Source organism: Odocoileus virginianus, chromosome 12, assembly GCF_023699985.2.
Source record: "Odocoileus virginianus isolate 20LAN1187 ecotype Illinois chromosome 12, Ovbor_1.2, whole genome shotgun sequence".
Lineage (NCBI taxonomy): Eukaryota > Metazoa > Chordata > Mammalia > Artiodactyla > Cervidae > Odocoileus > Odocoileus virginianus.
In genome coordinates this window covers 67,076,752-67,101,020 of record NC_069685.1, presented here as the reverse complement: position 1 = coordinate 67,101,020, position 24,269 = coordinate 67,076,752, and the positions used below count along the sequence as shown (strand labels likewise).

The following is a 24,269-nucleotide window of genomic DNA, read 5'->3' as shown; positions in this document are numbered from 1 at the left end:
ACCTACACCAAGGGTTTATGCTTGTTACATTGATGGAATTGGAGTCTGACGGAGCCAAGTGCAGGTGAGGATGGGGAACATGGACACGCCCTGTGTACCAGGGGCCGCCACACGGCACAGGCCCTGTGCGTAGCCCTCGGTGGGGGTGAAGATGCGTCCTGCACCCAAGTGGTCACCCAGCCCACCCCCGGTACAGGGCTCTGCAACTGCCGTGTTGAGACTCCTAATAATTTATCCCAGGGCCCCATGTTTTGCTCTGTTATCAGGTCCTGCAAATTCTGTAGCCAGTCCCGCCTGGAGGTTTCACTCCGTGGTACGTGGGCACCAGGACACAGACAGAGGATGTTCATAGCAGCTCCGTTTCTGCAAGACGCCAGAGCTCCCTGCCCCCAGCATGGATGAGTCCCAGAAGGAGGCCCCTGAGTAACAAGGACAGGGAACAGAAGAATGCAGCCAGCAGGCCCCCGACCCCGTCAGAGAGACAAGCAGGATGAACGGACGGCGTCAGGAGACGCACGTGCGGGCAAGTCCACACAGAAATACTTTCCAGCACGAGTGAGGCTGGGCAAGGCTGCTCCCAGGTTGGTTGATGGACCCATAGTTACTATCTATTATGTCTGATCTATGATTTTGCTTCTCTGTGCGTCTATGTCAAACGCTTGATGGAAGAACCGGCCCAGGCTGGGAGAGGCGGCCGTGACAGGCGGCCGTCCTTGGCGGGGACGGCAGGCTGGACACGAGAGGCAGCCGCCTAGGACCAGCTTCATCCGTGAGGCCCTGGTCACACAGAAGACGGAACCACACAGAGGACATCAAGAGGACCGAGCTGCAGCCTGTGTTTGTAAGATATGTCCACGCAGTTCCGACTCTAAAATCTGTAACTCGTGCATGTAATCTGTTTCATTTCAGCAACTTTCTATTGCTTGCCTTTCTGGGCAAAAAGGTGACCTTCATTTCTAGAGGCTCTTTTTTTGGTTTCATTTCTAAACATCTACTTTGGTTGTTTCGTTCCACACCCAAAATCAAAGTCTTGTTTTCCCTCTTCTCTTTTCCAAGTTCTGTCTTTCCTGTCTTGTTACTTTCATAATTTAGAAGCGGAGGTGGAGGGGAGGAGGGGAGGAGGGGGATGAGGCAGGTGCCCCAGTCGAGCTGTGAGCAGCGGTGGGGACAGTGGTCTCAGGAGTGGCCTCCTGGGCCCCGGCCTAGCAGCTGGCAGGACCCCTGCCAGGGCTGATTGGCCCCCAGGAGTCTGCGTGCACCCCTTGGCCCTGGGCACCCAGATATCCAGGCCGAGCCCCTCGGAAGCAGAGCTGGGTTGAAGTGCAGCCTCATGGGTGGGGCTGGCTGAGGGTCTGTCCTGACTGGCCCAGAACCAGGGTGGGTAGCTGGGGGTCCCAAACCCTCTGACGGAACCTGGGGGGCTGGCTTCCTGCCTGTCTCCCTGGCTCTGGGGGCTATCAGCAGCTCCCCCAGGCTGGACCCTGACCTGGTGGGCACAAGACCCAGTGTCTGCTCCCCGCCGGCTCCCAGCTCTGTGAGTGTGTGTGTGTCTGTGTGCGGGTGTGCACGCGTCCCCCATCTGCCCGCAGCCCAGCTTCAGACACGTGAGGCCGCTCACGAGGGAACCGTCAAGACAGCCTATGCTTAAGGAGGAGGCTGCCAGCACTTTCTGCCGGGAGCCAGGAGGCGGAGGGGGCGGGCAGGGCGAGACAGATGGCTGAGTGGGTGGGCTGCTTGGGAGCCCCAGCCTCCATTGGTGGCGGGGGGTGGGGGAGGAGACAGACCCAGCTGCCTCCCTTGCTGGGAGGGGTTCGGTTCGGAAGGTGGGAGACCACTGCCCCGGGCCATGGAGCTGGAGGGGTGGGGGGTGGGCACCGGGAGCCCAGGGCCGACCTGGGGGTGCCCGGCAAGGCCCACTGTGAGGGCTGGTAAAGGCGTGGCGTGGAGGCGGCTGGGTCACAGCTGTCCCTGGGGGGATGGCGGGCCGGACTCCCTGCAAAGCACCAGCACCACCCTCCCACCCCAGCTTGAGCTGCTCAGGCGGCACTGCGGGGCCCTGGCTCTGAGCGCCCTGCATGTGGGCAACTTGGATGCTTCCCATGTTCCCGAGAGCTGAGCTCAGAGCACAGGGGACCTCCCGTCTGAGTGCGAGAGCAGAGGGTCTCCAGCCTTGCGCTCCCCAGGGGCCTGCCCCAAGCCCCCTCCCAGGACCCAAGGGACGGTTCTCCTGCTGCTGGGGCCCATGGGCTTGTGGATGGGAACCAGGCTGGCTGGTGGCCGGCGGGGTTCTCCCGAATGGTCTGCTCACTTCACAGGATCGCTGGACGGCCCGTTGAGCGTGTGTGCTCAGTCGTGCCCAACTCTCTGCGGCCCCGTGTGGTCTGTCAGGCCCCTCTGTCCATGGGATTCTCCAGGCAAGAATCCTGGGGTGGGCTGCCATTTTCTCCTCCAGGGGACCTTCCCGACGCAGGGATGGAACCCAAGTCCATCAGCAGCTTCCAAAACCACATCCTGGCGGCCAGGGGGGCAGGGGGCGAGGCGGCTGAGGAAGGCAGGGCGCTGGGCTCAGTGGAGGGGTTCAGAGCTTGAGCTTTATTGACACGAGCATGGGGGGCCCAGGACTTGTCCCTCGGATGGGGAAACCGCCACCCGGTCTGGAGCAAACCCCTTCACGTGGAACACCACTTCTGGGAAGCCCACCAAGATACACACAGATAAAGCCCTGGCAAGGCTGCAGGCATGTCTGGCGAAGCCGTGGAGCCTTGGTGGAAGAGCACAGGCCTCCGGGGGTGCCCCCAGAGCTGCAGCCGGAAGCAGAGCCAACAGCTCATCCCGCACAGGCCCACCTGATCCGGCTGGCTCGGGGCCGGGCCGGGCCCAGGAGCGGCGGAGCTGTCCACCCTCCCTGGGAATACTGCGGAAGTGGCCAGGACACCCGAGTCCACGGTGGAGCTCCGGCTGCGGGCCAAGGGTGACGGGGGCCGAGCACTGGCCTGGGAGGGCAGGGGGCACTGGCAGCCGACTCAGGGCCCCAGACTGACAACCTGCGCCTCCCCCGTGGGGCCTGCACCCTGCCGCTCTCCCAGGCCTGGAGGCTGAGGGTGAGCTGCGTCGGGGGGCCCGCCTGCCCACCCCTGCTGGCTGGGAGCGGCCCCACTTGTAAAAGCAGGGCTCAAGGGCCCCGGCTGCCATCTTCCATACAAGGAAGGAGCCGGCATCAGTAGCTTGACTCTTCCCCAACCCACTTAATGTTAAGAATAGACACTAATAATACTTAATCGCCCCTCCCTGTGGGCCGGGAGGGGCACTGGTCCTGGCACTATTGCCCCCGAAGCCCCGGGCACCCCCCGTCCCCGCTTCGGAATTCCAGTCTGATGCAGGGACTCGGTGCAACCCCAGTGCCCCACCAAGGGGACATGGAGGCCCAGGGCCACACAGTAACCGAGGGACAGAGTGGGGCTTAAGGGGGGACCGTGGATGCCAGACCGGCGCCCCCGGCTGGGGCCTCTTAAGACCGTGGCCTGACGAGGCAGTGGGTCAGGACTCGAGGAGACTGACGGGGCCCAGTCCAGATTGCGGGGGGGGGGGGGGGGGGAACGGCCCTGTGACCAGGAGCTGCAGGAGGCCAGCCCCTCTCGGCAGGAGAACAGGGTCCCCTTGATGACCCCTCCCTAACCCCTGTGCCCGGAGGGCCGGACTTTGGGTTAGACGGAGCAACACCCGGTCACTTGGCCACCAAAGCTCTGAGCTGCGGTGACCAGCTTAAGAGGCTTCTACAGCGAGCCCGGGACCCCGCTCAGCCACTTTATTCCTGCTGCTGGGGCTGGGAGGTTGGGGGGCAACGCTGAGCCTGGGAACGGGCCTCACGAGGCGCTCTCAGCCGCCTCCCTGGGCGAGGAGGGCCTGGGCTCCCTTAGCGCAGCCTATCCTGGGCCCTGCTGCTGGGGCAGGGAGGTTGGGGGGCAACGCTGAGCCTGGGGACGGGCCTCACGAGGCGCTCTCAGCCGCCTGCCTGGGCGAGGAGGGCCTGGGCTCCCGGGCCCTGCTGCTGGGGCGAGGAGGATGGGGGCGACACTGAGCCTGGGGCTCTGGCCTCGTCCATAGACCCCGCAGCCCGGTCCACAGTGACCTCTCAGAAGCCTCGCCTAAGCCACCCGCCACGCGTCCCCACCCACCACGAGGATCCTACGTCCTCCGGCCAGAGGACCCCTCCACCCTCCGCTTGCAACTCCACACCGCCGGGGGGCAGCGGGGGAGCCAACCTGTCACGCACCTGCTGCAGCCTGGAGCCGCAGGGGCCAGCGGGCGGCGGGCAGAGGGGGGCCGGGAGGCCGGGGCTGGAGCAGACGCCCCTCTGCTCTCCCGCTGCCTCCACAGGCGGTCAGGGCCCCTTGACCCGACGAGACCAGCTCAACCGCGGACACGCCAGGCCCTCCAGAGCATCCCAGACAGCGGCGCGGGCCTGCGGTCGGGCAGGGCTCAGGCCCTCGGCCTACGGTCCGATCAGACAGGGGGACGGGACCAGGAGGGCGGGGAGGCAGGTGGGGACGGTCACCCCAACTCTGGAGCCCCAAGATCTGGCCCAGGCCGTGCAAAGGCAGAAAGAACTCTGCCTGGGAGAATATTACTCAAAATCACGCCGCTCTGACAAAACAATCCTGCTTTTGTTAAAAAAAGAAACAAAAAACTGAAGTGTGCTCCGGGCATCCATCCCAGCCCAGCGGCCCCAGCCTTGCCCACAGCTGTTTAAGGCACTTGAGTGGCTTATTTACACCACCTGGAAAAGTGTGTTTCAATCCTGATTGAGGAAAAAAACTTCAGTAATACTGCAAAAGGAGCATCTCACCAGAAAAAAAAAAAATCGTTTCCTAGGGAATAAAATAAATGCGGAGCTCCGCTTAAGTTACATGACCCACGGAACCTCTTGGCACTGACAGAACATGGACCAGACCTGAAGTACTGCTTCTGAACGAAACGTTTCCCTGGGAGAAGACGACCACAGACGGGACACACGTGTCTTTGTCTGAGCGTCGCCTCCTTGGAGCACGAGCCGCATGCGGGCACCGGGGAGGCCACGGGTGGGCGCCCCGTCTCTTTCCCACGAGGCCCACCCTTCCCACTTGGGCACCCCCAAGCGCTCGGTCACGGGCAGTGTGGGGGGAACAAGAAACCCCTGCCGCTCCCTCCCGGCCCTGCCCGAGGACCCCCAGCGCCCGGCCACCCCGCGTGCGTGCAAAGAGTCTTTGGTGTGGCTGCGGCCGCCACCCGCGGCCTGGGTCCCACCCCCTGCCCCCTCCGGAGCCGCTTTCTTCCACGAGGGCGAGCCGTGGGGGGCATCACCTGCCCACCTCCTGCCGGGTCCTAAGGCATCTGTGGGGGAGGATCACGGGGCGGGGGGCGGGGGTCCGCGCCTCCTAGCTTCTCCATGGCGCGTCAGGCTCCGGCTCCAGCAGGTCCCGGGGGTCCCGCAGGAAGACCACCACGACCGTGATGTTGTCGTGTGAGCCGCGCTCGCGGGCAGCGGCCACCAGCGCCTCGGCCACGTGCAGCCCGCTGCCCCCAGGCCCCGCCAGGTGGCTGCGCACAAGGCCGGCCACCTCCTGGTGGGGGACCACGTCGAAGAAGCCGTCACAGGCCAGCAGCAGGTAGTCCTCGGAGCCCGTGAGCTCCCGTGAGGCCGCGTCCGCCTCCCCAGACACGTAGGGCTTCTGGAAGACGTCCCCTGGGCCGGGGGAAGGTGGTAGGGAGGGTGGTGAGGGCCGGGCACCCTGCTGCTGCCCTAACCTCGGGCCCTGGCCGGCCTGCGGCCACCCCACCTCCAACGCACAGCGGCTTATGGGGCACACGGCTGCCAAAAGGTAGCTTCATGGGGTGCCAAGTGCTCCCGGGGGGGAAGGGGGCTGGGCCCCTGGGGGGGTGGAGAGGGAGCGGGGAGGAGTTTCTCAGCCCTGGGGGGAGGTCTGAGCCCCCAACCGCAGGAAAGCAGCCCTGTTTACAGGCCGCCCAGGAATCACCTTCCACCCCGGTGGCCCCGCCAAGGGCTTCCCCCGGTCCTCCCGAGAGACTGTCCTAAGGACTGTGGCTTTGGCTGCCTTATCTGGCTGGGAGGCAAACTTCTAAGGCGTCTGCACCTGCGCCCCGGGTTCACCCGAGCCCCTCCACGGGTGACCCTGCCGTGCCGGGCCCCCTCCCACCCCCTGGCCTGCTTACCGATGGCTCTGGACACGGCCAGGGTCCCGTTGACCCTCCAGCAGTCCATGTGCGACACGAAACCGCCCAGGGCCTCGATGCGGTCCTTCTCGTCCTGTGGAGACAGCCAGGGTGGGTGGGGGGCTGGCGGGCGGGCGGTGGGGTTGGGGGTGCCCACGCCGCCTGAGGGGAGGCCAGCTGGCTTCCAAGGCAGTGCTGGGGACCGTGTGGCAGTGAGAAGTGACTGACTACCTGAGCCGCCCCACAGACGCAGGCGCGGCCGAAGGTGCTGGTGCCAAGGCAGACATGCGCCGTCCCCCCGCAGCTTTTTGGGCTTGGGGAACATGCTCGCAGCAGCCAAGAGAGCCAGGGCCTGGGTCGATGCAGGGCTCTCCGCTGCCGTCTCTCAGGGGATACTCTGTCTCCCTGTCACAGGCCCCTGGGCAGGGCTGGGTGACGCTGAACAGGCCCTGGATGAGCTCTGGGGCCCCCAACCCCGGCCACTGCCTGGCTCCCCGGAGCTCCACCACAGGGCTCCAGGCCTGAGAGGACCGCACAGGCCCAGCCCAGCCTCGAGCCCTGAAACCTTCTCCGACCTCCAGAAGCTCCCCGGGCGGAGGCGTCTCCAATGGGGCTGCAGCCACCCCAGTGCCCACCCCGCAGCTCCTGTCTCTGCCCCATGCCCGGTCCAGGCAGGGCGTCCTGGGACATGCCCCCCCCCCCCCCCCCCCCCGCCAGCCCAAGAGCTGCTGGCCGGGAGGTGGGTTCCTGTGGCTCCACTCATCCAGGCCCTGCCTACCGCGTCCTCCCACAGCCTCCACCTTCCCAGCCTGCTCACCTGTGACCCCGCTTCTGAGAGGGCTCACCCATCACCTGCCACCTACCCCCGCAGAGCCCGGAGCTCCATGGCCCAGCCCTGCCCAGCTCATGGGGGTGTGTGTGTGTGTGAGTCCTGCAGCCCCTCCAGGCCCCGCAGCCCCAGGGAGCATCGCGCCGCCAGCTCCCAGGTCCCAGACCAAAGGCACGGCGGCACTCCTGGGTGCCAAGCACTCCGGACTTTGCATCCCTGAAGCCCAGACCCTTCCTTCTCGGCACCCGCCCCACCCCAGCCCCCGCCTTCACGGGAAGGCCCTCCCCACAGCTGCCCGATGTCTTCCCCACAACCCAGCCCACAGCTTGCCCTCTGCTGGCCCCACTGTTCCAGAAGCTGCCAGGCTCCCTGCCAAGCGCCTCCTGCCACGGGAGCAGCAGCCGCTCCTGCTCCCCGGCCACCCAGCAGGCCGCACCTGCTGCGGGCTCCGGCTCAGCCTCCTCCGGCTCGGTCTGCGTCCCGAGCACCTCCTCCCGGCCCGCTGCTCTCGGGCCCCAGGCCGGGCCCCTCCTAGCTCGGACCCGACACCACCCCTGCCCTGAGGCCTCCGCCACAGCCCGGTGCTCCCCGCCTGTGCAGGAGAGGACTGCGTGTTAACTCTGCCTCCCGGGCCGCCTGCCAGCAGACACCCAGCTCCGTCCTGCAGCTCTGGGCTCCGTGTCGCCGAGACAAGGAGGGCTCTGTGAGATTCCTGGTGGCTAGCGCGCCCAGCTTTAGGGGACCCGCTGGCGCGAGGCGGGGCGCCCTCCCTCTGGAGGATGGGGCCCCCTTACCTGCCGCTCGGGTCTGTGTGGCTCCATCAGCTTCACCGCCTGCCCCTGCTGCACCAGCAGAACCTGGGAGTCCCCGAGCCAGGCCACGTGCAGGGTGTTGCCCGCGATGAGCGCACACACGCCCGTGGTGCCACTCTGCAGCCGCTGCAGGGAGACGCACACGCGGGTGAGGAGGGTGAGGCCGCCGCCCGCCCGCGCCCACACCGGCCGGATGCCCACCCCGGAGCAGCGCTCAGCGGGAAACAGGAATGGACCCACACATGCGGGGACCCCGCGGCGAGACAAGGGCGCTCGCATCAAATCCGCACGCACAGACGCTGCCGTCCGTGGTGTCAGAAAGCGGAGAGCTGGGGGGTCCGGGGAGCAGGGACCACAAAGGCTGGAAGGAACTTCAGGGGTGAGGGGGAGTCTGTTAGCGCGGTGAGGGGCACACGGGTGCAGAAACATGTGCCAACACCCCCCAGCCGGTCCCCTGGACACGTGGAGCCTGTTATGTGTCAAGCACACCTCAGCAAAGGTGTGTCTGGATCATCACAGCCTCAGCTGAGCACCTGCCGCAGGGAACCCTCTCTCTCCTGGCTGGCTGGGCGCCTATCCCGGGGTCTCGGACCTGGACGCTTTTCTGTTCAGATGCAAAGTCCAGCCTCGTTGATCCTGATGAGGGTCTGTGCTCAGACTGTGCCCCCTTCCCCACACCCCCTCAGGAGCCACCGGGCTGTTTCCAGGTCTCTAAAACCATCTTAGCATCCACCCTGTGGGGCCAGAGGACCCTGAGATGTGAGGGGAGGGGAGGTGGGCAGTCAGGTCAGGAGCCAGATGCACCCTTTTTCTTTCAGAAACAAACGGCTTGTCCCTGTAGCTGCTGACGCGTGCAGCTCGGGGTGACCTGCCTGGGGGCAGGGGGAGGTGGTTACAGTGCAAAACAGTAACACCTTGCTGTTACCCTCTGTCTCAGGGACCTGCACTCAGTCACCTCTCACGTCGCCACGGCAGAAAGATCACACGCCGCGATGGAGGCTCCAGTGACGGAGTTTTTAGCAACAAGGTGTTGTTCAAGGTGCCTGCTATGTTCAGACACGACGCTGCTGCCTGCTTGCAGATGAGGGCAGAGTGCAAACCCAGCCTTTATCTGCACCGGGAACCCGACACGGTCACGTGACTTGCTTCATCCTGCGCGCACATCGCGGAGGTGGTCTGGAACCAAACCCTCGAGGCCTCTGAGGTCTGCCTGCCCTGATCCTGTGCTTTGTTTACTGCATTTTACGATGTGGTGACAACCGAGGGCCTTCTGAACCCTGAAGTGGGCCTTCGCTCCGCTCCCAGAGCTAACTCCTAGAGAGCGAGCGCTAGGGCCTGGTCATGCTCCGTGACCTGCACAAGCCAGCTGGTCTGAGCCCAGGTCCTCAGACACTCCTGTGGTCCCTGGCCCAGGCCGTCTCCCCCCCGCCCTGATGACTGGGGACCACCCCGTGGTCCAGAGACCCTGCTGCTGCTGCTAAGTCGCTTCAGTCATGTCCGACTCTGTGCGACCCCACAGACGGTAGCCCACCAGGCTCCCCCGTCCCTGGGATTCTCCAGGCAAGAATACTGGAGTGGGTTGCCGTTTCCTTCTCCAGTGCATCAAAGTGAAAAGTGAAAGTGAAGTTGCTCAGTCGTGTCCGACTCTTAGCGACCCCATGGACTGCAGCCCACCAGGCTCCTCCGTCCATGGGATTCTCCAGGCAAGAGCACTGGGGTGGGGTGCCACTGCCTTCTCCAGAGGATCTTCCCGATGCAGGGATCGAGCCTGGGTCTCCTGCATTGCAGGCAGACGCTTTAACCTCTGAGCCACCAGGGAAGCCCTAGGCCTAGTCAAACCATCTGATTCTCAGCTTGCCACTGTGCCTGCCCACGGGGGCCAGAGTGAAGGCTCGGAGGCACGCCGTCCTCTGTCCCCTGGCCTTCCCGGCTGACCCGAGGGGCTTGCCGCGTGGCCCTGGCCTGGGGTGGCGTCACTTCTTGAGAACCACGAGGCAGAAGCCCCGTGCCTGTCATCCTGCCGCCCCTGACAAGGACACAGTCTCGCTGCCCGCCCGGTGAGGCCCGCACACCCTCCGCTGGAGAGAGCCCCAGTGGGCTCCGGCCACAGGCCCTCGTGGCAGGAGCGAGAGAATAAGCCAGCCAGCGGGCTTTGGAGGGGGGCCCTTCCGCCGCCTTCCTTGCCGAGGCCCGCCCCCGGCGCCCCCACTCTGCGCTCACCTCTCGCCGGGCTTTCCAGAGGAACATCTCGTCGGTGCGGCGGAAGGCCGCGCGGAGGGCCTCCGCGGGGTCCGTGGCCAGCTCCGGCCGGTGGGCGGCGACCGCGTGCACCTGCACCGACGCGTACCTCGCAGCGTCTGCTCCTCCGTGCCCGTCGAACACGGCGAAGTAGGCGCGGTCCACCGAGTCCTGGCGGCGAGCGCGGGATGGGTCATGGCCTGGCTGGCCCCGGGAGGCCTCCGCCGGCCCGCGGCTCTGGCCTGGGGCGGAACCGGGCGCTGGGGGTCGGGGGTCTGGTGGGACAGCAGGCCCTTGCCACCAGACAGGCTGCGAGGGCGGGGGCATGTCTTGGGGAGGACGACACATGTGTGGGGGTGGGGGGAGCGCGTGGGCAAGGGGAGCGGCCCCAGGCGGCTCTGGGGGCTGGGCGGGGCCGATGACCCCGGCTACCCAGACCCTGGGGGCAGGTGCTTATGGCAGCCGTGGGCGTCCAGGCAAGTGCGGCCCCGCTGGGCACCAGAGTCCCCTCCCGCGCCCGGACCCACCCCGGGCCCCCACTCACCTCCAGGCCGAAGAGCAGGTTGAAGGCGGGGAGGCACACGTGCCGGTCCTCCATCCTGCGGCGGGCGTTGCGGATGGCGTGTGCAGAGACCAGCCACTGCCGCTGTGGCGCCTGGGCCGCCGCCGGCACCTGCTGCTGCCACTGGCCACATGCCTGCCAGAGGCGGTCGAAGAGGCTCCGCGCCAGGCCCGCGGCGTCCAGCACTGAGGGGCAGGGCAGGGGAGCTGTTAGGGAGGCGCCCCCGCGGACCCCGGGGGGCTCCCTGACCCCACCCTCCCGCTTCCCGAGACGCCTGGAGTCCATCAGCCTGACTGCCTGGCCCCCTGGGCACAGCAGCCTAACGACCCCCGCTTACAGCCTGTGTCACTAGCTACCACGTGCTTGGTTTGCAAACAGTCACACAGGAGTCCCCGCCCAACAGCATGGCTGCACCCCCAAGGAAAGAGTCAGAAACGCAAGGATAATTTAAGAACAAGTACAGGACCACTATAACTGTGCATTAATGAAAAACAACATACATCCAACGACAGAGAAAATTGCGGTCTGCTCTCCCAATGAAGCTTTAAGCTGCTATTAAAAATGACTTATGTGTAAAAAGCAATTATCCTTCAATAAAAAATTAAAAAATAAATAAAACTGTTAAAAAAAAAAGATTTATCACGTCCAAACTCTTTAACTGCCATCCAGCCCAGCAATGGCACCCCGGGGCTTGTATCCCAGAGAAACAAGGGCTAGCAGAGGAGACCGGGGCGGGCGGGTCCCGGCAGTCTCATCTGCAAAAATGGAAAGCAGGAATCGGCCCGCACGTCCTTCGACGGGTGAACGATAAATTCTCATATACAGCACCCGGGACAGCGGTCAGTGGAAGGAAGGAAGGAAGGAGCTCCTGACACACAGATCTGGTGACTCTCCAGGGAGCCCCACTCAGTGGAAAAAGCCAATCCTGCGTGACATCGCTTATCTGCATCCTCAAATGATAAGAACATAGGGATGGGTGGCTGTCGGGGCTTAGGGTGGGGGCAGGGGGGTGTCAGGGTGGCCACAGTGATAACGCAACATCCGTGTGGGATGAAACTACGTCAAGATCCTAGTTGTGCTATTCCATCAGTTTCCAGGACATCACCACTGGTGGACAAAGACGCGAGGGTCCTCCGGGCCATTTCTCACAACTGAGGCCACGGCTGCCCGAGTGCCAAGTTTAATTTTAAAAAGTTCAGGGATGGGACAGAAATCGACTTTGCGAGCATATGAAGTACTTAGGTCACAATATTTTTAAAAAATCGACACTGAGGGGGAAAAACGTGAACATGGGAAACACAGGGGAAATCCCACGTTTGATCACGAGGATGTGAAAGCCTGCGACCCAGGTGGGCCCAGAAGACTTCAGAAGCAGGACAGGACGTCTGCAGGCGGGGTCCCGGGCCACCCCTTTCCTTAAGGACACATTTTTGTGCTTTCCCCATTTCCCACTGCAACCAGAGGCTGTTTTTTTTTTTTTTTTTCCGGCTGTGTGGGGTCTCAGTTGCTGCATGTCTGATCTAGTTCCCTGACCAGGAATCTACCCAGGCCCCCTACACGGGGACTGTGGGGGGTCTCAGCCACCACCGGGAATCCCAGGAGCTGGTTTTCAAGCAGGTCCGTAAACCTCCGACACTTTCCCTTTCAGACTGGGGCCAAGCTCGCTGGGGCGGGGCGCGTAGAGGCTCCCCCTGCCCTGCCACACTGGGTCTCGGTCACACCTCTGCCCGTGGCGGGGGTTCTTAGAACTCCTGAGCGACGCCAGTTTTGCAAGAATGGCTTCAAGGGACAGACTTGCCTGCGCTCCACTCCCCTGACGGGGGTGAGCTGATGAGCGCGGCGGGCCCAGGCCTGCTTGGAGGGCGGGGCGGGCTGATCCAGTGGCCCCTGCCCCGGCCCTCGGAGACCCCAGGCCTGGCTCTAGGTGGTCAGCCGCACCAGCTCCTTCCCGCCAGCAGGCGGTGTTGGCTTCCCGGTGAGGGGGCAGGGGTATTCGTGGGCCGGCTGGCAGGCTTGGCAGAGGACAAAGGCAGTCTTTCGCCCTCCCGCCAGCCTCAGGCAGGAATGCGTGGCGGGGCTGGGCTGGAATGTGTCTGGGCAGGGAGCCAGGGAAAAGGCCGTGTGTGTGTGTGTGTGTGTGTGTGTGCGCGCGCGCGCGTGTGTGCACGTGTGTGTGCGTGCATGTCCCTCTGCCCTGCATGTGGCACTGAACCTGGGGGTAGTAATTATGTCAGGCGGTGGAGGTGCCAGGTAACTCTCCGTAACGTATCATGGAGCAAACCGATGCACCATACGCTTACATTACACAATGTCACACATCAGTTGTGTATCAATTAAAAATAAGGACGAAGCAGCAGTGGGCCAGGAAGGGGCACGAGTGCAGAGACCTGTGGAGGCTCTTGCCGCCTGCCCCCTGGGGCTGGACCCTGGGACGGACCCTGTCTCCCAGCAGGCATCCCACCTGACCCAGCACCCTCTCCAGCCCGTGAGCACTCAGGAACCCAGCCCCTGCTCAGACCTGGCCCAAGGCTGCAGTCCTGCTGCAACTTGAGCCGACTTCCACCCCGGGGGAAAAACTACCAGGAAAGCGATAAAAGAGCCTGCAAAACAGGGCCTGCCTGATGGGAGGCTCACTCCTGGCCAGGCTCCTCTGGATGCGGACTGCAGGCTCGGGAGCAGGGCACCAGCTCTCAGGGACCCCCGAGTCACCACCCGACCAGGTTCCCAAACCTTCGCAGCTGAGACACGGCCCAAACTCTGAATTTTCTACCCCTGGCCCCTGCGGCTGCCCCGAGGTCGGCTCCCACGTCACCACCCACGTGTTGCACTGAGGTGGGAGGGCAGGCCCACGAGGGCTGCCCCGGACAAGGCTGTCCACTGCCCAGGCTTCGGGGCTCGTCCTCCACGCCCGGGAGGCCTCTCCTGGGGCTCAGACTCTGCCACTCTGTCATGAGCCCGGCACTGCCCGCCAGCGAAAACGGGAAAAGAAAGGCAGCCGGGTGACCCGACGCTCCCCTGCGGCCTATCTCCCGCTAAGCCCCCGAGCCCCGAGAGGGGAACTCACGTGTCACAGGAGCCTTCTCCTCCGCTCCGTCCCTGTCTTCCTCCTCCTGCTCCGGCAGCTTCCTGAACTCAGAGAGGTCTGACTGCAGCAGCTGGGAAACCGCCTCGTGGGCCAGGCAGGCGGCGAGCGACGGCGGCGCGCTCCTGGGGGCGGGGGCCTGGAGTTAGGACCCCGGGGTCTGCCCCGCGCTCCAGGGACAACCCCGGCCCCCTTCCCCTTGGGGAGCTCCTTCCGGAAGGAGTGGCGGCTGCTCGCACGCCACCAGTGGCCACGATGGGCAGGTGGACCTCGGGTCCTTGGGAAGCTGGATGGCTGTCCAGGCAACACCATTTACGGGGTGGTGCCTCACTGGGGCTGGGAGGGGACCCACGGACGTGTGAGCTGAGTCTACTGGACAAACGGCCCGACGTCCAGCCTCAGACAGCTCCTGGCCCCCAATGCCAGCCAGGGAGCCCTGCGGGTTGAGGAGACCTGCGAATCGAGTCGTGTGTTACAGATTTTAAGCCCAGCGCCCCGGAACGTGACCAGGCGTGGAAGCTGGGCTGTTGCAGAAGGCACTAGTTACGAGGAGGTCCCCCGGGGGAGGGGGCGCCAATGCCATCATGCTGGCGTCCTTACTGAAGGGGGACCCTGGGGCAGAGACCCCAGGGAGACACCCTGCGAAGGTGAAGACTGGCGAGCAGACCTCCAGCTGAGGACTGCCAGCAACGGTCAAGGGACCGGCCCCGCAGACACACGGCTCCGGGATCCCAGCCTCCGGAATCTCAGGACAGCAGGGCTGTTGTTGAGGCTGCCTGGCCCCTGGAGCTTTGTCGTGGCCGCCCCAGTAGAGGAATGTGGGGAGCACCACACCCACGGGCTGTGAGCCCCCTTCATGCGGGGTCCTGGGGGAAGCAGGCCATCCAGGCAGCTGGCGAAGGGGTCTCCGGGGAGGCAGCTGCCAGGTTGACGGGGTCATGCCCTTGGTGTGGCCGGAGGAGGGACGTGACACCATCTGATCGGGCTTTTTCAGGCCAGCCTGGCCTCACTGCGGAGGGCGGGGCTGGCGGTGGGCCGGAGGGAATGGGGCTGGTGTGTGGGGCAGGGGACTGGGTGGATCCTCACGGCGTCTCAGGCTCCCCGGAGGCCAAGAGGCCTAGGGCAGGTGGGCACGTGGTCTGGGTGGGCGAATGGGGTGGGGCAGAGCAGCTGAAGGGGGCTGGGGAAGTGGGGTGACGCCAGGGGTGCCACCTGGGGCCGAGTCTGGGAAGCGAGACCTGGCTGGCTGCTTCCCAGGGCAGACAGGCTGCGCAGAGCTGAGGATCAGCGCAGGCTGGGGTGGGGAGCAGCAGGCGACAGAAAGCCTCCGGGCGGGAGAAGAGGGTCATGCGGGGGCTCTGGGAGGCCTGGGGGTGGAGAGAGCGAGGCCAGCAGGAAGCACTATGGGCAACTCTCACCACGGGCTCCGGGGCATGCAGGCGCAGGCCCCAGACTCGGGGACCAGATCCCACCATGGAAGGTCCCAGCTCTCTGGGCCCCAGGCCTGGCATCCTGGCCTGTCCCCGAGGCCAGGCACGCCTGAGGGTGGCTGGACACTGTATCAGGCAGAGCCAGGCCCTCCCGATGGCTGGGTGGGTGTGCTCCTCTGGGCACTCCAGGAGAGTCTGCAGAGGGCCTGAGGTTGCTGCTGGGATGAATCTGTCGTCTTTTTTTTTTAAATGAGAGGCTGACTCAGGGGCACAGCCTCTGGAACCTGCCTTTGAAAAACAACCAGCCAAGATCCCCTTGGCCCCGTGGGGATTTCCTGCCCGGAGCTGGGCCTTCCCTTTCCACGGTGGGGAGAACTGTGCCTCCGCTCCCCGGTTCCCAGTGCGGGGCGAGGCCACAGAGGCTTCCTGTGCCCCGGAGTCCTGGTGGGGGGCAGGGAGGTGGCTTCCAGCCTTGGGGGCAGGACAATGCCTGGCCATGGGCCCCGCCCGGCACCCTGAGGCCACCAAAGACTCCAGCGAGGATGCCTCACGACAGGGACCAGGTACCCAAGAAACGAGAATCGCTCTGGTCCACCACCTGGCGGGTTTCCAGGGAGCCCGCAGGCCAGCGGCAGAGATGAAACTGCCTCTCGGTGACTGCGGTGTCCGGCCCGCCTGGGGGCCTGAGACGTGACCCCTGACTACAAGGAGGAGGAGGAGGCTCTCCCGCAGGATCCATTCACAGCCGGCACGCTCGGGCCTGGACGGCCAAGCGCCTGCACACGAGCTGCTGGGGTCTGCGGGTGGGCGCTAACCACCAGACAGGACACACACGGGAACACCTGTGTCTGCACGGGAAAGAAATGCTGGGGAAGGACAAGAGTAACGGAAAGCTGCTGCTGCTAAGTCGCTTCAGTCGTGTCTGACTCTGTGCGACCCCATAGACGGCAGCCCACCAGGCTCCCCGTCCCTGGGATTCTCCAGGCAAGAACACTGGAGTGGGTTGCCATTCCCTTCTCCAGTGCATGAAAGTGAAAAGTGAAAGTGAAGTTGCTCAGTCGTGTCCGACTCTTAGCGACCCCATGGACTGCAGCCCACCAGGCTCCTCTGTCCGTGGGATTTTCCAGGCAAGACTACTGGAGTGGGGTGCCACTGCCTTCTCTGGTAACGGAAAGCAAGTGCATTCAAATGGCTGGAGGGATTTCCCTGCTGGGGGCCTGGGTGCTATCCCTGGTCGGGGAACTAAGATCCCGCAGGTCGTGTGATGCAGCCAAAAAAAAAAAAAAAAAAAAAAGCTGGAAAATATGAGACTTTAAAATAACGGATTTTAAGATCCTTCGAGGGGCGCCCCTGGCTGCTCAGTGGTAGAGGATCCACCTGCCCACGCGGGAGACGCAGGTTCGATCCCTGGCGTGTGAAGCGCTCACGTGCCGGGGAGGATAACCAAGCCCCCGTCAGCACGACTACTGAGCCTGTGTTCTAGGACAACTATTGAAACCCACACGCCCTGGAGCCCCTGCTCCATAGCAAGAGAAGCCCGTGACCTGCAACCAAGGGCAGCCGCCACTCGCCACACCTAGAGCAAAGTTTGTGCAGCATGAAGGCCCAGCACAGCCAGAAACAATGAAAACACTTTTTAAAAAATCGTCCAAGGTTGAGAATTCCCTGGCGGTCCTGCGGTTAGGACTCTGCAGTCTCCCTGCAGAGGGCGAGGGTTCGATCCCTGATCGGGAACTGAGACCCTGCTGGCTCTGGGGCTGAGATCCCTGACCTCTCACCCGTCACCAGCATCAGGCCTGCACTGTTTGCCCGCGTGGACCCCTCAGGCCGCCCCCTGTCTCCGGCTCAGGCCCCTCCCTGGGCAAGAGGGCCCTCGTGCCCTGCTCGGGCCCGGCAGAGACACCGGCCCAAGGGGCTGCTGCGGGCTTGGGGCGCTTGAACGTCTCTTCCGCCCCCCGAGCGCCACTGTGGTGCTCGGCCCCTCGTCTCGCCCCCATCCAGCCCCCCGAGCCCCAGTGTGGCCTCAGCCGGCCCCAGGCCCGCTTGGCTCCCCTGGTCGGCCTCTGAACTAGTTCCCCAAAGGAAGAACAGCCAGCTGCAGCCTCTGCGCGCGCCACGTGGACAGACAGGCCACCCGCGCTTTCAGACCCGCGGCTGCCACGCCCCTGCGGCCGACCGGCCAGGCCTCAGGCCCCTCCCAGCAGGCGCCGGGGGTTCAGGGTGGGAGCTGGCCTGCCTCCAAGGACACCAAACACCAGCACTGGGGGTTACCAGTGACGGGCGAGGGCCCCTGGCCCCCCAGCCCCGCCCACGACCCTCTCCCTTGGGCCTTGGGTGGCCCGCGGCTCTCCGTCTCCCCGACTCCCGCTAAGCTGCTCATGCCCCTCTGACCTCATCTTCATGGCCTGGGCAGCGGGGACACGGCCACTGCCGCTCGGGTCTTGGTGGCTAGGGGACAGTGTGGCCTCAGGCCAGCCTCTGAGCCTCTGCCACCCCGCCCATGATGGGCTGGACCAAGTCCCTCGGGAAGGCCCGCCGAGGCCCCCGGTCAGAAGGGGAGCCTGTCGAGGAGCAGGGCCCCCAGCCCCGTGGGACGGGCGCCCTTACAGGGAGGGCAGACACAGACAGGCGGGAGAACGCCAGTGGGCACTCATGGCTGGGCTGGGGACGTGTTGACAGGCCAGGCCGCACCCGCAGCTGAGACCAGTGTTGGGGGCGGCCCTGACTGCTGGCCTCTTGGATGCAGAGACGGGGCCCTTGCGTCAGTTGAAGCCCCCCACCATGCAGGCTGCAGCCCCGGAAACCGAGGTGGCTGGCGGGGGCAGGGGGGATGCCCATGTGGAACACGACCAGGAGTGAAGGTACAGGAGAAGCCGACCGGGGCGGGGTGTCACGGTCCCGCGCCCCCCTCCCCGCACGCTGGGCTCCTCTTGGGGCCACGGTCCTGCGCCCCCTCCCCACCCCAGCCCCCATCCCGCACCCACACCGCTCACCGGCTGTTCAGGAAGCCCAATGCCAGCTCGGCCAGCTCGCCCTCCGCCTCCTCGCGGCTCAGCACGGGCCCTGGGACCTTCCACGGCAAGGGGCTCTCCGGGCTCAGCGGGGCTGGGAAGTCACAGAGGAGCGCCTCCAGGAAGCCGGGGGTCTCCTCTGCCATCTGGCCGCTCTGCTGCAGGGTCTCGGCAGCCATGCCCAGGGCATCGGGGGGGGCAGGGCAGCTGCTGCCGGGGTCCTCGGCCTTCGCTCTGCGGGGAGACGTGAGGGTCAGCACCTGGGGCTGGGGGTGACCGTGCCCATGCTCTGCAGTGCTGAGTGCCCATTTCCCCCTGCTTCCCCTTGGAAGCCGGGGGCCACACCGAGACCGGGGCTCTAGGCGGAAGGGCAGGGCCACCCAGCTTTGGACGCAGTTAGTTCTGAGGCCCACGTCTGAGGGACAAACCCTGATGAGGGACCTGGGGGGCCCAGAGGGGTGACTCCTGGAGACAGCGCCGGGGGGCGGGCAGAGGGCTGTCCGGCTGAAAGCGGAAGGTGTGCTCCTGGTGAAGAAGAGCCTGAGCGGGCAGAGGCAGGCAGACGCGGCCTGTGGCCTGTGAGGGGCTCTATGTGCCCTGGGCGTCCGCCGGAGGCAGTGCCGTGGTCAGCAGAGGGCTCCCTGGGGACACTCGGGGCCTGGAGGGGCTGGTCAGGCCTTATGTCCTCCCAGGAGTCGTCCCAGGCCTCCTGAGGCTTAAAGGGGTTGACCACGGGCTAAGTGTCTCCAAACATCCCGACTGTCCTGCGCTTCAAACGGCTGGAGGACGGGGGACCCGGGGCCCCCAACCCTCTGAGGACAGAGCTCCTAACTCCGCGTGAGTCTCCGGGAAGGATGGCCGGGTGTGGGCTTGGGGGAAGGGAAGCAGGATGGGTGATGAGCGGAGGGTCTGGGGGGGCAAAGGGAGCTAAGTCAAGAAACACGTGGAGCAGGAAGTGGCAACCGTCTCCAGCAGTCTTGCCTGGAGAATTCCATGGACAGAGGCCATACAGACCATGGGGTCACAGAGAGCTGGACATGACTGAGCAGCTGACAGACACACGCCTGATCTACGGCACTGTCTACCCTTGAGTAGAGACGTGTGTCTTTATGAGACGTATGAAGATGTGACTTACGACACACTTTCGTATTTAAGGAGAGAAGGTTCTGGGGACAGGCGCACACTCATGGTCACCCCTCCTGTCTGCTCACCAGTGAGGGAACACAACGCAGCCCCCGGCCGCAGAAAGCACACAGGGGCACAGACGAGGGACGGAAAATAAAGTGTGATCAGGTCAGAATGGGCGGGACACTGCGCTGCACCCACAAGGGTGTGACTGAGAGGGGAGGGGACCGGAGAGGCCAGGCAGGCCTTCTACCTTGCTGCCCGGGGTGGGGGGGCGGGGGGCGGCCCAGCCTGGGGACACCGTTCCCTGGGCCTGGAGCCCGCTCCCCTCCAGCAGCGGAGCCTGCTCTCCGCTCTGTGGCCAGCGCCCCTTGCCCGAGCATGACTGCCCGTGCAGGGTGCTGGCTCGAGACTCTCACAGCCTGGGACCCAGGCCTGAGGACCTGTGGGGGGCATGGGAGGGACCCTGGGCTGCCAGCCCCCGCTGCCACCTGCTTGACCCATCTGGCCCAGCGTGGCCCGTGGCCAGGCCCTCCTGCTCTCGGCACAAGTCCCCCCCCGGCACTGCTTGCAGTGGAAGTAATGGTGCTGCCACCTAATACCCGCAGGGGACCAGTGGGGTGCAGCCCACTAAGGGTGCTCCGGCCCCTCCCCTCGCCCCCAGACGTGGAGCTACGACCCCCAGCTTACAAGGCAGGGCTGTGAAGAAAGGGCCAAGTCAGCCACCCCGGGTCCCAGTCAGGAGCCCGGCTGCCAGCCCACTCCTGGGGGCTGCTGGCCTCGGGGGGCTGGCCGCTCCCAGACCCCTCCCTCATTTCTGCGCCCGAGACCCGAGCGCTCTGCCCCACCTCAGCCGAGAGCCCCACACTGTCTTCCGGGCTCTACGGCCCTTCTGCTTGCACCTGACTTATCACACTCCATTCCTCTTTTTCCTTTTTCCATTTAAAGTATCTACTTTCCTCTAGTTTACCCATCGTGACTTAGAAGCTCAATTCGCATGTCTGTAAGCTTGGGTTTTTCTCCGCCAGGCGGACAAGGCAGCTTCCTGTGGAGTCCTGCTTGACTTCCCAACAGGAGGGAAGGCAGAAAGAGAGCCTTAGGAAAGGAAAACCGCACCGCTGTTACAAAAGTATCATCTTCATTGTTACAAATTTTTCTATAAATGGAGAATCTTATTTCTTCATTCATATACAGCCACTGAGAAGAGTAAGGCGGAAACCTTTCCAGATCTTTTCCTATGCACATATATTCTTCTTTTTGATACATTTAAGGTAAAGTAATGCGTATGCTCAGTCACGTCTGACTCGGCGGCCCCATGGACTGTAGCCCGCCAGGCTCTTCTGTCCATGGGACTTTCCAGGCAAGAATCCTGGAGTGGGTTGCTACTTCCTACTCCAGGGGATCTTCCTGATGCAGGGGTCGAACCTGCATCTCTTGTGTCTCCTGCATTGGCATGTGGATTCTTTACCACTAGTGCCACCTGGGAAGCCCAAGGTAAAGGATACATAACACACAATTGATCATTTCACTCATTGTAAGTGTGGGTTTCCCTGATGGCTCAGTGGTAAAGAACCCACCTGGCAATGCAGGGGACGAGGGTTCGCTCCCTGGGTTGGGAAGATCCCTTGGAAAAGGAAATAGCAACCCACTGCAGTATTCTTGCCTGGAGAATCCTCATGGACAGAGGAGCCTGGCGGGCTACAGTCCACGGGGTCAGAAAGTCAGACACGACGTAGTGACTAAACAACTCGTGACATACAACTCACCCTTCTACTCATTCCGAGTGCACAGTTGTGCCGCATTAAGCACACCCTCACCGGATTGACTCCTCACCAGATTGTAACCTGGGCCCCCACCCCCACCTGGCCTCCAGGTGTAACGGCACCTCTATGCAAGGCCCCTTTGAACAGAGCGGCTGGCAACGTGAGGGCAGAGGGGTGGGTGTCAGCTTCCTCCCAACACCCTCTGCAGGTGCAGCCTGAGGCCTGGCCCCTTAAAAGAGGAAGCTAACCACCGGTTAGCTGTTCCACCGGTGGAACGCGGTGGGCAGCAGACAGGTGCTACAGGCAGCGCTGGCTTCGGGCCACATCAGAAAGGAATTCTAGGAACGAACCTGCGGAGGTTGGCCTAGCGGTCTGCGTCCTGTTTACCTCTCACAACTGTGCTGACTACAAGCCTGGACTCAGTCACGCTGCAGTGAAGAAACAGGCTCCGGGCGGGCAAGCAAACCCCCACGGAGGCCGCACAGGCAGGAAACGGCCAAGCCGGAATCAGGTGGGGTCTTCCCGGCCTTTGTCATTTCCAGCTCAGTGGCAGGAGAAAAGGACTTGAAATGTGACCATTGGCCGGATATGGCACAAAAGGCAGAAATGAGCCTCCAGCTCTCCGGGCGGCAGCCCCAGGGGGCACAGCTCACCCTCGAAGCCTGCCCCGGGGGATGTCAAGAGGATGTGTGTCACTCAGCACGTGTCACTAACGGTACGGTCCCCGCTGGATGCCGGGCTGCGGGGCGGGGCCGGACAGGCCTGGCACGAAGACCCCTACTACGGCCAGCTGCCACTCCCCTGCTGCAGACAGGCTGAGGAGCCGGCCTGAAACCGCGCAGCTGCAGCGCGGGGCCTGCGCCTGGGGTTCCATCGCACACGCGTCTGGCTAACGCCGCTGCACGCAGCCCGAGCGCTGGCTGGAAACGGAAACACTCAGATATACTCGGGGCCGGGCCGGGATCGGGGGCCGCCGGGGCGCAGCTGCGGCCCGGCAAATGTCCGGGGGGCTTGCTGGGGTAGGGGTCTGGGCCGGGGGTGCGGAGGGGAGCGCGGGACTCCGGGCAAGCTGGCACATCGCGCCTCGGCCCCTCACTGCGCGCCCCGGCTCGGCCCGGAGCCGCCCCCGCCGCACCCCGGGTGCGCAGCCCCCAGGCCCGCTCCGGGCCCCCGACCCCGGGGTCCCCGCCCTGCAGCCCCCAGCCCCTCGCGGCCCCCCAGACTGCCCTTCCGCCCTCGCCGGCGCCCCCCCTGCCGTCAGCACCCTGCCCCGCGCCCCGCGCCGCGCGCCCCCCAGTCCCCGCCAGCCTCACCCTCCGCCGCGCTGCCGCCGGGCGCCCGCCTGCCCGCCGCTCCGGCCGGCCCCGCCCACTTCCCGTCCGGCCGACCCCGCCCACGCCGCCTCCGGCCGGCCCCGCCCACTTCCCGTGCGGGCGTGGCGCAGGCGCAGTCGGGCCCGGGCGGGCGGTGCCGGCCTCTGCTGCCCCCTGGCGGCCGCGGCTGCAGGGCGAGCGTCTCCTCCGCCCTCGGCGGCCGGGTAGGTGGACAAAGCAACCCCTTCCTCGGGGGCGCCCAGACACTGCAGCTTGCGCAGTCGAGAGCGGGTCAGCGGCTGGTGGAGCGGGGGTGCCACCTGACACTGCCTGGGGCTCACGACCCTTTTGCTGCTAAGTCACTCCAGTCGTGTCCGACTCTGTGCGCCCCCATAGACGGCGGCCCACCAGGCTCCCCGTCCCTGGGATTCTCCAGGCAAGAACACTGGAGTGGGTTGCCATTTCCTTCTCCAATGCAAGACAGTGAAAAGTGACAGTGAAGTCGCTCAGTCGTGTCCAACTCTTAGCGACCCCATGGACTGCAGCCTACCAGGGTCCTCTGTCCACGGGATTTTCCAGGCAAGAGCACTGGAGTGGGGTGTCATTGCCTTCTCCACACGACCCTTTTAGGGAACCTTAATTTCGTATTGCCACAAACTGACACACACTTAGTATCTGCAGGCCTGGAGGTCGGAAGCCTGCAGGGTCTCAATAGCCTACATTCAAGGGTCATCAGGGTGCCCTTCCTTTCTGAGGGGTCTAGAGGAGAATCTGTTTTCCCTCCTTTTTCAGCTTCTAAATGCCCCGCCTCTTTTAGCTCATGGTTCCCCCACCTTCAGAGCCAAGAAGACCCTTGTGATGACCTTGGGCCACCAATGACCCAGGGTAACCTGTTCTAAAGTCAGATGAGCAGCCCTAATTCAGCCTGCAGCCCTGATTCCCCTTCACCACGTCATCTAAGAGCAGCACAGTCCCAGGGCCCAGGATCTGGACATCTCCAGGGGGCCGCTTCTCTGCCACCCTAGAGACCAAGGGAAAAAACTGGGGCCACGCTACACGGCTTGTGGTATACTAGTTTCCCGACCAGGGATCCACATTGTCCCTGGCCATAGAAGTGGGGAGTGCTAACCACTGGACCGCCACGGAATTCCCTGGAAGTATTTTAACACTGAACAGATAAACACTTAGGTCAAAGAAAATGTTTTAATATATAATATGTTCATCTTTATATCAATGCAGTTGTAAAGCATAATATAAACTTTTTTGGAAGAGCCCTCAAAAGCCCCAGTGGGGCCCTGCCCACCTAACCTCCAGGTGGGCACACAGCCTGTGTCTGGCCCAGGAACTAAGATTTACTAACAGGTGTCCGGAGAACTAACAGTCAGGTGATTTGGAAGGACAGAGACTGGGTAGGGGGTAGATCTAGAAGGCAGTGGGCATCTGGGCAGAGAAGGCAGGGTGGGCTCCCTTCTCCTCAGGCCTTCCTAGATTCTGTAACCCAACCCCACCCGCAAGTCAGCATGGTGACTCCAGCAAGGCCTGTGGTTAAGTGCTTATGACCTGTGACCTTCTATATGTTCCTTAGCTGCCCCATATCCAGTTTCCATATCAGTAGGAGACCAAGAGCTGCCAACCTACCCTCCAAGGGCTTCTGTGAGACCCTGCCTCAGTGTTTCTCAAAGTGCACCCAGAACAAGTGTGAACTGAAGTTTGAGGACCGCTGTGTGGGTGAGGAGATCCTGTGATAGCTGACATCCCATGGGCCTCCCGGGCAGGCCCACACGAGACTCCTCAGCAATGATGCCCCCCGAGGCCAGCGCTGGGAGGTGGTGGGGAATCGAGGCATGCCGCCTGGCCGGGAGCATGCCTCTTCCAGCGGGCACAGGGCCAACCC

General features: G+C 64.1%; 1 protein-coding gene across 1 annotated transcript; it reads right to left on the bottom strand.

Annotated features, from left to right (window-relative positions):
* Positions 1-2,573: 2,573 nt before the first annotated feature.
* PPM1F (protein phosphatase, Mg2+/Mn2+ dependent 1F) lies at positions 2,574-22,482 on the bottom strand. Its single transcript, XM_070475707.1, has 8 exons — positions 22,376-22,482; positions 18,157-18,408; positions 13,716-13,858; positions 10,634-10,836; positions 10,072-10,260; positions 7,834-7,977; positions 6,211-6,304; positions 2,574-5,722 (listed from the first exon to the last, which is right to left on the bottom strand). Exons 2-8 carry the CDS (start codon positions 18,351-18,353, stop codon positions 5,415-5,417), a joined length of 1,278 nt encoding a protein of 425 aa, XP_070331808.1. The 5' UTR covers positions 18,354-18,408; positions 22,376-22,482; the 3' UTR covers positions 2,574-5,414.
* Positions 22,483-24,269: the final 1,787 nt, after the last annotated feature.